The sequence below is a fragment of the Coenobita brevimanus genome, chromosome 110 (assembly GCF_032717465.1).
Source record: "Coenobita brevimanus isolate Jiangsu-jjx chromosome 110, ASM3271746v2, whole genome shotgun sequence".
Classification (NCBI taxonomy): domain Eukaryota; kingdom Metazoa; phylum Arthropoda; class Malacostraca; order Decapoda; family Coenobitidae; genus Coenobita; species Coenobita brevimanus.
Window position 1 is genome coordinate 51,360,512 of NC_137063.1, and position 13,444 is coordinate 51,373,955.

The 13,444-nt window shown below is 40.5% G+C and overlaps 1 protein-coding gene across 1 annotated transcript; it reads right to left on the bottom strand.

Moving 5' to 3' along the window:
- Positions 1 to 519: 519 nt before the first annotated feature.
- On the bottom strand, positions 520 to 10,254 carry LOC145417366 (uncharacterized). Its single transcript, XM_080286041.1, has 3 exons — positions 10,179 to 10,254; positions 8,347 to 8,545; positions 520 to 1,159 (listed from the first exon to the last, which is right to left on the bottom strand). Exons 1-3 carry the CDS (start codon positions 10,252 to 10,254, stop codon positions 520 to 522), a joined length of 915 nt encoding a protein of 304 aa, XP_080142167.1.
- Between the last annotated feature and the right edge of the window lie 3,190 nt (positions 10,255 to 13,444).

Here is a 13,444-nt window from a genome sequence, read left to right on the forward strand (position 1 = left end):
GTGAAGAACTTCTCAAGAGAGATGTTTTATGATAAAAAGGGACTTGCATAACTTGGTCAGTTACATATTAAAGACATATAAAGTATGGTTCATATACTGTAAATATAGCCCTTTTATTGCTTAGAACTGTGCAGTATTCATTAAAGCACTGAGAGTTAGGTAGTTTGATTACTGCCACTCCTATATTTTTACATCAACGATGTAAAAAATACAGGTTAGTTTATTGTGGGTAGCTGCTTCCAAGATTATGACATGCCACTGCTGCAATTAACATAAAACAGAGCTATCTACCAATATATGTTTTGATCCACACTACTGGTTTTAAACATATGCATCAAGGAGCAATAACTAATTAACGTTTGGGAAAATTAAGAAGAACTACATTTTTACATTGTCACTTGGACTAATGCAGCACAGTCTCAAGCCCCTATGTTCCAAAGGGGCAATAAGGGACTGGCAGTTTATTATTGTTATTCATATATTTTTAAAATATGGTTGTCCTGGGCAAAGTTCTGGGTATCACTCTGGGTAGGCATGAACTTGCACCTCCACTTTGATGGTCTCCTGTGACAAGAGCCTGATCCTGTCACTCACACCCACTACCCCATGCTCATCACCCCTTTCACAGCGGTCCTCCTCTTCACATGGCGCAGTCCTTCCCACCACATTTCCAGTATCAATATAATCCCCTACTCTAGTTTCCTTACCTATGTTAGCAGCGTTAGTTCTGGATGTTTCCAAACACTGCCTGTGGAAGCTGCCTCCAGTGTTCTCAAAAGCCACATCCAAACTGCCAACATTACGAGAGAACTGCTCAAGCTCAGACGAGACACGAGGACCCACAGAGAGTTGAGGCCCCACAGGAGACGCCACTACAGCCCCAGCGGTCCCATATGAGCTACGCAAACACAAGGGGTTACCTTCGGATCCCTGGGGGCTGTTGCCGCACTTCCCCTTTCTTCTGCCCCGTGGAAAGATGCCGGCACCCAGGATCTTACCCGGGAGGTCAAACAACGCGAAGAAAAAGTATCCAAGACCTGCACCCCCCACGATGGCTATCAGGAAGTACGCGTTGTATGTCATGACCACCAACATAAGTACGTAGCCCAGTGTGAGGTGTAACACATGTAGGAATGACTGCAGTACATGAAACTTTATTCTGGAAAAGGGGTAACAATTTTAGTGATGAAACGCTGGAGCAAAGGTTCTGATTATTACTAAAATAGTTGTTAATCCTTTTGTTATTATAGATGAGCTCAAGTTCAACGTTCTATTCTAACTAATGCCTCATAATTTTCTTCTGTTGAGGGAAAACTTGAGCAGTCACAGAGTTCAGAATTAAACTGATATAAAGAACAGAATTGGATGGAGGCTTTCATAGGTTGTACTAAACTCTACACTGAGTGCCCAGATAAATGGTTGCATGTACTTCAAGACACCAGTGACTATGTTATGAAGCAACCATATACAGTACTATACAATATGACCTAGTGATCTCAATATTAACCCGTCCCGTCCCGTGTCTATATATATACTGTATACGGAAAAACTTATACTGACATAGAATACCGTGTCCATATATATCTGTGGACAAACCTGTGCTGACATAGAAAGCCAAGTCAGTATGCATATGGACACAGTTTTGCACATATTGGCACAAAAGGATTTGAGTCTGCCCTAGTAAAAACGTCAGCGGAAATGTAAAGTGTGCGCCACCACTGCAAGACAGCTTCAGAACAGGAAAACGAACACAAGGTTTAAAAGCAATGACTGCAATGTCGGCCTGTAAATAGAACCCTATTCATAGAACACCATACATTAAAAAAATTATTGAACAAAAGAATTGGGAAAGTGTGAGTGTGAGTGTACATAATGTACAGTATATATATATAATGAAAATTAATATAAGATACTGTAAGTACATAAAGTAAATCATGAACTCCAGTAATGTATGGAAAATAATGTAACAAATGTAAGATTTACCATAACTAATGCGACTGTGTGCTGCATGTGTGTTTATAGTGCCTCATGTGAGTGTGTATAGTACCTTATGATAATATAATACTGTATAAAAAAAAGTGAATGTGAAAATATGTAAAATTAGCACAGAACCCCAACTTCACATCATCACAGTTCCGACTGCAGCTGCATTACACAAACCAGGTTGGGATTCCATATTACAAGTACTCCATACATCCACCCACTCCACACCAAAATAGAGTATCTATCCACATCAGCTACTGATGGAATCTGAAGGTAGTCATCTGACGCAAATCTGGGCGTCCTGTTTTGAGGGGAAAACAGCCAAGGTGAGCACTTTTATTGTCACTAGGCTTATTAAGCTTGAAGAAAAAAGAAAAGGGTAGAAAATGGCTGGCACTGAGGGTCAGTCAGCCTCCCAAACTCTTGGCATTCGAGGCAACAAGGCGACAAAGACTCCAGCACAGAACAGGTTACGGGGCTCCAACTGAATGTGGCCCATCAGGATTCAATTCAAAGCAGTAGTTAGGACTGATTATTTACATGACACTTACCATTCAGGGACAAGGAACTGCTCATCCTATCCTACTGTCTGAATGAAAGCTTACCCTATGCCTCTTTTCTTATTGCTATTTAACATCTAAACCATGAGACAGACAAGAAAGAGAGCCATGAACAGTGCCTGGTAAAATGGGCAATAAGTGCATTTACAGCACTCAGCTAAAGCCATATGAGCCACAGGCCATAACAACAACAACACAAGCTTTCAAATTCTCAACTCCATCTCACAAGCGACATCATTCATATGCAGCCTCGCTTTCCAGGAAACTTAAGAACTAGAATTATCTCTAAAAGTTAATGTTCCAGACTTATCTGCATTTGAGGTAGTAGGTGGCTAGCTATATTCAACCTTAGGTGATACTACACAAGTTGTGCACCTACAAACTTGTTAACTACTGTATACTGTGATTCATCCATCTTTTGTAGCTTATTTCCCACAGCAACATGGCAGAAAAAGGCAATACTGCAGTAAAGGTCTACTGTATATCCTTTCCATAGCTAGTGCTGTTTTCTAATGTTAATCTCTTGTTACAGCTCAGAATTCAAGACAATGGTTGAAGACTACAGACACATCATCATCATCATCCAGACCTTCTTTCCCATCCCAAGGTGGGGTGAGGTAGGGTCCAGAAAGTCTGGGGAAAAAAAAAAAAAAAAAAAAAAAAATGATATAGTAGAATGAGTAGAGGCACAAAGCCATAAAGTCTTTGATATGGAATACGAAGTCCACTCTGACTTAATATTTTTTTCTTTTTGTAAGTTACTCATTGTAGGTGGAGGCGCTCACCATCCACTCACTTGATGTAGTGCTGCTCTCAGGTGGCTGCCCTTTCCTCTCCTCCTTCCTTTTTTCCATCCTTCCTTGTACGTTCTTCTTTCCTTCTCTCTTTCCTCTTCCTTTCTGTCTATGGGTGACTCTACACTGAGAGACAAGCCAAATGGTTTCCTGTGCACAAGGAAACCATTTACTACACTGGGTGTTAACCATATAAACAAACTATGGCACCAGGTGGTTTAGTGGGTAATTATGGTGCTCCAACTGGATTATGCTTGTGTTGGTTTATACCCAAAGGATGGTCTGGGTTCATTGCTCATGAAATGCCACTCAGGAATGAGTGAGGCTGGTCACTCTCATCTCAACCACCCCTAGGATATAAACCTTCACTGGCTCAATCCGATTCAAGCACGATAATTACCCGCTAAACCACCAGGCGCCAAAATTTGGTTATATGGTTACCACTCAGTGTAGTAAATGGTTTCCTGGTGTACAGGAAACCATTTGGCTTGTCACTCAGTGTAGAGTCACCCAGGGGCAGAAGGAAGAGGAAAGAATGAAGAATGAAAGACAGAAGAGGGAGAGTAAAGTCACCTGCAGGCAGAAAGATGGGGAAAGAATGAAGGAAAGAAAAGCAGAAGAAGATGGAAGGAAAGAAGGATGGAGGAGAGGACAGGGCAGACACCCAAGAGTACCACTACATTGAGTGAGTGGATGGTGAGTGCCCCCACCTACCACAATTTATTATTATTATTATTATTATTATTATTATTATTATCCATCCATCCATCCATCTATCAACCAATCTTACATTGCCCAATGAGGAGCGTAGGAGCCCGGGGCTAAGCAGTTGGTCTCGACATTTAAGATGAGAGTGACCAGCCTCACTCATCTCTGAGTGGCATTACATGAGCAATCAACCGCAACCATCCCTTGGATATAAACCTTCACTGGCTGAATCCGACTGGAGTGCAATACATACCCACTAAACCACCAGGTGCCAAAATCTGGCTATATGGTTACCACCCAGCATAGTAAATGGTTTCCTGGTGTACAAGAAACCATTTGGCTTGTTACTCAATGTAGAGTCACCCAGAGGCAGAAAGAAAAGGAAAGAATGAAGGAAATAAAGACAAAAGAGGGAGTGTAAAGGCACCCGTAGGCAGAGGAACAAGGAAAGAAAGAAGGAATTATTATCATTATTATCATCACCATCATCATCTACTCATTATTATTATTATTATTATTATTATTATTATTATTATCATCATCATAATCATCATCATCATCATCATCATCTATTCTTATTCTCATTATTATTATTATTATTATTATTATTATCATTATTATTATTTTCTAAGAGGGGAAGAATGTAGAAGTGGAACAGAGGAGGAGGTAAGTTAGAAAGTAAGAAACATGGTCCAGTATGTCTGTCACTTTACTCCCTGGCATATCATATAAAAGAGAAACATCTATGGGTAGAAAAACATACCAAGCTTCTCTCAGCTTGGGAAAGTTAGCTAACAGAGGGCAGTGAGAACTAAAATTTGTGATATACTTGGCAAACTTATATCTCTGACTACCATGACCAACCCCAATACTGAAAGACGTTGTACTGATGATGTCATTTCACTTACTTGCATGACATCCATGGTCTATGCAATTCCTGGATAATGCACAAGACACGTGTAAATCCATCCATCATCCAATCCTACGTTGCCCCATGAGGAGCGTAGGAGCCCGGGGCTAGGCAGTTGGTCCTGACATTTAAAATGAGAGTGACCAACCTCACTCATCCCCAGGTGGCATTACGTGAGCAATAAACCCCAACCATCCCTTGGATATAAACCTTCACCGGCTCAATTCAAATATGTAGCAATGTAATGTAACCTGTAAACATACAAAATATGTACAACTGCACACAATAATACTGACCCACTTTTACCTGAATAAATATACAACTTGTATGTAATATTCTGAAAAGTTACTGCGCTGTTAACTGAGTCAGTATTTATATGCACAATTATATGTAGTATGTAAAACTTTAGGGACAAAAAGTCCATTGTTACATTATGTCTAACCTGGGACAGCATAATACCCACCAAACAATGTGCTAGGGAACACATTTCATGCATTTACAAGGGCACTATGTACTAAACATTATGTCAAACAAAACTACTGCTTATATCAACTATAACATTAAAGCAAAAGAACAGTACTGTATAGTACACTCAGTTTTCTGGAAAAGAGCTGCTGGACTGCAAGGCGGTGCTACTGTCCACTACTGTATTTACTTTATGTGTAATTCTGCCTGCAAACTGTAATAAAAGCAAACCACCATCCATTAAACCAATACCACAACCCAGAACACACACTACAGACTACAATAAAAAACAAAATATGCCATAATAACAGTTAGAGCATTTTAAACTCAGAATTACCACAAAATAAAAGAAGCTACAAGTACAATAAACCATCGTCATAATGAGGGTAACTCAGACTGAACTGATAAAAGTGGATCTTTTTACCATACAGAAACAAAACTGTACAAGAATTCGTGTTACAGTATGTCTGTGCATAAAAAAATTATATCTGTCACTTATGACATACTAACACTCTAAATTAACTGCTGAACCCTATGGTATCAGCCTTGCAAGCATGAGTACTGTATACTGGGATTAAAAATGGTAAACTGGTGCTTGGTATGAGGGTGTATTACAACAATTACCGTCAGAAGTAATTTAACTGCCCTGCGGGCATAGTAAGATGTAAACTTTACGAGACTTCAAGGGTTTCTACAATGTATGTACTGTATATATACAGGTGTTCACTATCCACTAACTCAATGTAGTGCTGTTCTCAGGTGTCTGACCTTCCTCTCCTCCATCCTTCTTTCCTTGCTTCCTCTTCTCTCTTTCTTTACATTATTCTTTCCTCATCCTTCTGCCTACAGGTGACTTTATACTCCCTCTTCTGTCTTTCTTTCCTTCATTCTTTCCTCTTCCTTCTGTCTATGGGTGACTCTACACTGAGTGACATCCCAAATGGTTTCCTGTACACCAAGAAACCATTTTCTATGCTGAGTGGTAACCATATAACCAAATTATGGTGCCTGGTGGTTTAGTGGGTAATTACGATGCTCCAATCGGATTGAGCCGATGAAGGTTTATATCCAAGGGGTGGTTGGGGTTTATTGCTCACGTAATGCCACTCAGGGATGAGTGAGGCTGGTCACTCTCATCTTATGTCAGGACCAACTTGCCCAGCCCTACGCTCCTACGCTCCTCGTGGGGCAACGTAGGATTGGATGATGGATGGATGAAAATATATATATATATATATATATATATATGTATATAAGCAGGCTCGCACAGTGCACGAGAGATTGAGTGGTCCACGACCTCACGCAGTATGAATTCGCTCACTGAGAATACATAATCTTATGGGAAAAATTACATATGGGCGGTACGCCCTAACACCTGGACATTTTTTGGCCCTTAGAGACATAACAAAGGTCAGATTTTTCAGACATTGTACTACAGCAAACTCTCATCCCTTTTCTGTCCAGCTCTCTAATGCAAGAGTTAACCGTTACTCCCAGTCTTTCATTTATGCAACAGGTCAGCTCTGGAACTGTCTCCCTCTGTCTGTATTTCCTGCTGCCTATGATCTCCAGTCTTTCAAACGTAGTGTGTCCAGGCATCTCAAAATGATCGGATCTTGAATTTGGCTCTCTATTGTATTTTGTTTTTCTCTTGGAGGGAACTGTTACTGCGGGCTCATGGCCTTTGGTTCCTTCTTCCTCGCGTAAAAAAAAAAAAAAAAAAAAGACATTGCTACAATAACGAAAATATCAGCAGTCACCTTAACAGCAGTGGACAACAGGCCTGATGGACTTAAACAACAGGGATTCTGAGGCGCGGCAGTGCACTTACAGTGCCCCCGCCACCATCTCGGCCACACCACGCTTGTTTAACGGTTCCCAATGTTGTATTATTCCAGGCTTTGACAAAGAAATTTACGGCCTGTCAAATGTTACACATCTTCCAGAAAGCAGCAACAGTCATTATGGTGGGGGTTGCAGGTATGCCAGGTGAGTCAGGTGAGGCTGTGGAAGTGGAGGGGGAGGCGGCTGGTGAGTCAGGTGGGGCAGTGGAGGAGGAGGGGACGGTGGCAGGTGAGTCAGGGGAGGTGGTGAGGGGAGGATCCTCCCTCTTCTCCTCGCTACTGCTCACGTTTTCCGCAATTTCCTTCATCTCTTCTTGCTTGTCTGTTTCGTTCCTCATCTTGTTATGGACGTATTGGCAGTATAACAACTTGGCATTCGCGAAATAAACATCATTATTATAGAAACTGGTTATCTATTCTAACTTACTGTTATTGCCGAAAATGTTATTGTTGATGTTGTTATTGGCGAGATCTTACTGTAGACTCCTCTTGAGTACCTTCTCCACGAGCCTCTAGGTCACTATTGGCACGTTGTATGGGGGTTAGGGTCGCGTACAGATGGAAAATGGCATTTTTAAGCCACTCCTTGCCTCTTCCTCGTATTTAGTGAGGTAAACTTGCGCATTCAAGGTTTTTGGTTACGATTTTTGGTCACTCGTGCACAATGTGATTCGCGCACTGTGATGTCGCGCACTGTGCGAGCCTACTGCATAATGTATATATATATTTATATATATATATATATATATATATATATATATACGCTGTATTTATATTTATATATACCCACACACACACATACACATTTCTCTCTCCTCAACCTGTGTTGATATGGTTCCCTTACTACCATCATGCTTGTCTGTGCGTGTCCATGCGTTTGTGTGGGGGGGGGGGAGCATCAATAGCTGTTTTTTACTTGAGGAACTTACTAATGAGACAACTGGGTTATGGGCTATGTAAAGACTTGTGTACTGATTTCCAGTAAAGTTTTATGATGTCAAAAAATATGGATCATTACTCTTCATGAGTCTGAGTTACCCATCACTATGCCCTGATCAATACTACAAGCCACAACAAGCTACCTGCATTTATACAATACTGCATCATTCCCATGAACAAGGCTAGAACCAGACGAGAGGAGAGGTGACCTTTCAGATCTGGTGAACCTGCTGATGCCATATTCTTGTGCTGTGGCAATCTTGAACAGCTGTGATCGGGCCACCTTGAACCCCTCTGCCAGCACTGAGAGGGACACCAGCCCCAGGCACAGGGATATCATGGCTGAAAGAGAGAAAAAAGCTGTCTATTGTCATGAAGAAAATATGATTGCTTTCTTCAACACTGAAGCAAGCAATTATATTTTCTTCATGACATACAATGGTGCTGGAGAGAGATGCCTTCTTGTGGTGGCACCAGCTCTGCTGCCTAATTATACAATGTCCCTCTGCTTCTCAATGCTCCCCCAGTAGGCAACTGATGAAGTACACGAGGAGGGCAATTTTAGCCTCCAATCCTCTGGGCTTACATTTAGATAAGCCAAGGGCTACAACAACAATGGGAGAATTATACTCACATAAGGAAATGTTATGTATTGGGTAAGATGAAACCGTTTCAGCCCAATCTGGACCCTTTTCAGGTATGAACAGAAGAGGAAAATAAACATGTTTAGTTTGGGAAAGGGTGAGGAGGTAGAAAGAGAGGGAAGCAGCTAGTCCAAGTTGGGCTACAAGTCCTGAATGTTCTAAATTAAAATGTCCTCATGTGAGAATAATTGTTTTCATTTCAATAATTCATCGCACTGACCAAAATTGTACTGCAGTCTAACACTAAGGTAATACTATAGCTATTGTGCTGAAACATCTGAACACTCTGCTGCACTAAAATAAACACTATGTGAACCCTGACTGCAATATTTACTCCACAAAAAATTTACTACCCTTGGATAGTATCCTTATACAGGCAACCAACAAATGAGACACCAAGTGGTTTAGTGGGTTAAGGCACTCCAACCATGTGTGGCCAGTAATGGCTTAAATATAACTGATGATTAGGGTGTATCCACTTTCACCAACTCAGACCGTGGATATTTTTAAAATTTATTTCTTGCCATTTCCTGACAACTTTACTCAACTTTGGGTAGCTACCACAGATTCTTCTAACAGGAAGCATTTTATATGGTCTTAATAAACCCCTAAGAATACAAGTCTTTTTCTAAGTTGAAGAAAATCATCTGGTGGCAACAGGAATAATCTAAAAATGGATGTTACTCAGATCTAATGGGTTAAGCACTGGTCAATCAGTCGATACCTATAATATGAGACTGGACCAAGGTGATAAATTTGGGTCTTCCTGGGCTCAGTATCAAGACAACAACAGTCGTACAGGTCAGGATGGTTACACAAATCACAGGCTAAGCACTGCTTGAAGCCAATGACAGCCTTTGCAGGCATGGGGGAGACCAAGACTGAGATGAAGTGATGAGTGAAGAAATATGAGGGTGGGGGAGAGAACACAGCCAAATGGTAGAGGACAGACTACAGAGTGACATGGAGGTGATTTGTCTGTGGCCACCCATTACAGAACTAAGGTGTCTAGCAACAGATGGAAATAGAGATCATTCCAAGCTTCAGTTACTCTTGTAGGGAAGGAGTTGGCTCTTGGTTCTTGTGATAGCTGAATTTAGTATTTTTATTAGTGGCCTCTAGTACTCACTGACAAACCTGACTTGAACACAGACCAGCTGCAGGTGGGACACTGGTTGTTGACTCCTAAATGCTACAGAAGGGCATTATGTTTCATCACATAATGCCACTTCTTTGCCACAGAAGGGTCATTAAAGGGATGGATGGATGGATGGATGGATGAGGATGGATGAATGGATGGAAGAAGAGCCTTAACTACAGTAGTTACTTACCCCATGTTGTTACAATATTAACTCCCGGGAAAAGAAAGTCATAAAAGGTGGAAGAGACATAGAAGGACATGTGCATCATACTCTGAAATGCAAAATAAGAAATAATTTAGTACAGTATACACAAAATACAAAATAATATATATATAAAACACAATACCTCTATACTACATTGCAGGTATACACAGTATGTGTACAGCATAGTAAAATACATATATACAGCACAGGGAACCTCAACTTGGAGGTTGTAAAGACACCTAAGAAAAACTGATCCACTCTTTGAATCTGGTGAAGTATGGTACTGTACTGCTTTATTACTGCCACTTCATATCAGCTGGTGGAGAACGTCTTGTAAGGCACAGATAAATACAAGCCACATAAACCCCTTCTGTTTGCAAAAGTATCTTACTGGTAATCCTTCAGTCTCATAATGTCTTTTTTGTCTGAGTCTTGTTTTTTCCCAGATTATTATACAGTATACATATTAGGACTGACTTTTGAACAGGAAGGTCTATCACTCCAATTACTTTCTTAATTTTAATTCTTGTTTTCTCCAGCTAATTCTTTCCGTATTAGGACTAATTTTCAAACTGGAGGGATTACACAGATCCTGCATGAATCCCTTAACTATTATGGTACTCTCATGGGCAAAATATAATAATCTACAACAGGCTACACAAAAATAAAGTGGAAATATACCGTATGTGATCTAACGGAAGGGGTTAAGGTGAATAAAATAAACTCAAGCATACACACGCAACTTCTCCATCCTTCAAATACCTTTAACCCATTACTGGTACGCATTATGCATAGCTTCCCAACCAAACATTTCAGAATTATCTTCTCTTATCAGATACTTCACATACAACCATTCACAGTAAGATAAGATTGTAATAAGCCTTGATTAGGCCTCTTAATACTATATAAATATACCAGTACTGTTAGTTGTTATGCTGACTAATATTCATAACACGGCTGAATAATACACACCCGGCTCCTACAGCAGTGTTTACCTATGCTATACAGTCAGGGACATAAATCTTCCTAGTGTTCTACCCTACCAGTATCTACTTACTCTCTTCCTTTTCACAATTCCTAAACTGAGAAAGGCTTGGTGTTTCTCTGCCTATACATGTTTGTCTGATATGATACACCAGGGAGGAATAATGGACCTGTCTTAAGTGGAATTAATGTAAACAGAATAAAAGGCATGTTTTTGTCACTGATATGGAGGGAATATGTTATCAGCCACCCCCCTCTGCAATTAAGGTATCTAGGCACAGACAGACAGATAGACAGACAGACAGGTAGACAGATTCCAAGAAATTTAAGAGTGAGAACACAAATAAGTTACCGGTATGCCTGAAAATGATTTAATGCAAAATACTGTAAAATGGCCTCTGCACCTTGAAGCAGCTACAATAATATGGGACAGCCAGTTATAATTCCTGACAATGATACCATACTAGATATCACACCATATAATGAACATTTTTCACTGAAGACCTTAAATAATGGAATATGTATTTCTGTGGTGAATAGAAAACAATTCAATAAACTGAATACAATTTAAGTGGGGTTGGTGGAGGATTAGTGCCCCTTCCTGTAAAACAATTAACTCCAAGCCCTTGGCCACCCCGTTTGGGATACATGGCGTCTGGCAATGAATGAATGAATACAATTTTGACCAAAATCCTTGTATTCTTATGAAATACAGTAGTTATATATATATACAGTACCTGTGAATCTAACAAACCAGATGCCTTAATCCTGAAAGGGGTGACCATCACACAATTCACCTTCACACTGTCCTGTCCTCTGTCATTTGGCTGCCCTCCCTCCAACATACACCTCCCTCTCTCATATATCTCTACTCCATCCCTCCATCTCATCCTTGGTCTCCCCCTCCTCCTCCACCTCTCTCATGCTCTCCAAGTTAGTCTCTCATTCTTCATCCTCCCTGCAAGGCCACACTACCGTTATCATTCATATGACCACTTTATAAGTAGCTACAAAATTATGCATTTGCAATGGAAGTCATAAAGAATGTCCCCAAATTCATTGTGAAAAAAAAAAAAAAAAAAAAAAAAAAAAAAAAAAAAAAACAAATTTGTGAACCACAGCACTCCATATACTCCTAAAAAAACTATCTATCTATCTATCTACTGCCAGATGCCTCAATCCCGTTTGGGGTGGCCACAAACAAATCGCCTCCACGTTGCCCTGTCCCCCACCATTTCACTGCCCTGCTCCCAACTCACACCCCCCTCTCTCATATACCTCTCCACTCCATCCCTCCATCTCATCCTTGGCCTCCCCCTCCCTCTTTTCCCGTCCACCTCACTCACATACACTCTCTTCGTCATCCTCTCACCCTCCATCCTCTCCACATGGCCAAACCACCTCAGTGTGTTTCTCCTAACGCTTCCTATCACATCCACATCCACACCACAACGCTCCTTTATATCCTCATTCGTCAGCCTGTCTCTCCATGTGACTCCACAGGCTCCTCTTAAATAACTCATTTCCACTGCTCTCACTCTTGACTTGTGTCCTTCCAACAACGTCCAAGCTTCACTTGCATACGTTAGAGTTGGTATCACAATACTGTCATGTAGTAACTTTTTCACTTCCATGCTCACTTCCCTGTTTCTTATCACTGCTTTCAAAGAACCAGCAACCTTTCTTCCCTGCTGTACCCTTTCAAGCACTTCACCCTCCAAACCTCCATCCTTACTCATCACACTACCCAAGTACTTAAACATACTCACATTTTCCAATTCCTCACCATCCAACCTTGCTGTACATTCACTGACTTCACCTCTCTCAAGGACTAAAAAACTACCTATGGTAATAACTTATGGATTTCATTCTGGAAAAAAAAGCAACATTATGGAAAATGTTCTTATTTTACTGTACTTACAGTATATACATATAATGTTTATACAGGCCATTCTCATTACTAGTAAGCGATGTTCCAAAATATAAGAAAAATGCGAGAAAATACCAAATTTTCCCTTACAGTGGCACTGTAAACATGGGAAACTGGCCAACCTCCTTTACAGGTAGTGGTAGAAATTTAATAGGTAATTCGTTTGCAATCTACTTTGAACTTGCTGCAAATAAACATCACAATAGACGATTTACAAGTGCACAGAACTTTCCAAAACGACTTAAACAACGACTTTATATCATCAATACAGTTGTCCATATACGAGTATTATACATACCAAACCTATGACAATAAAGGTAATCAACTCTAGATATAC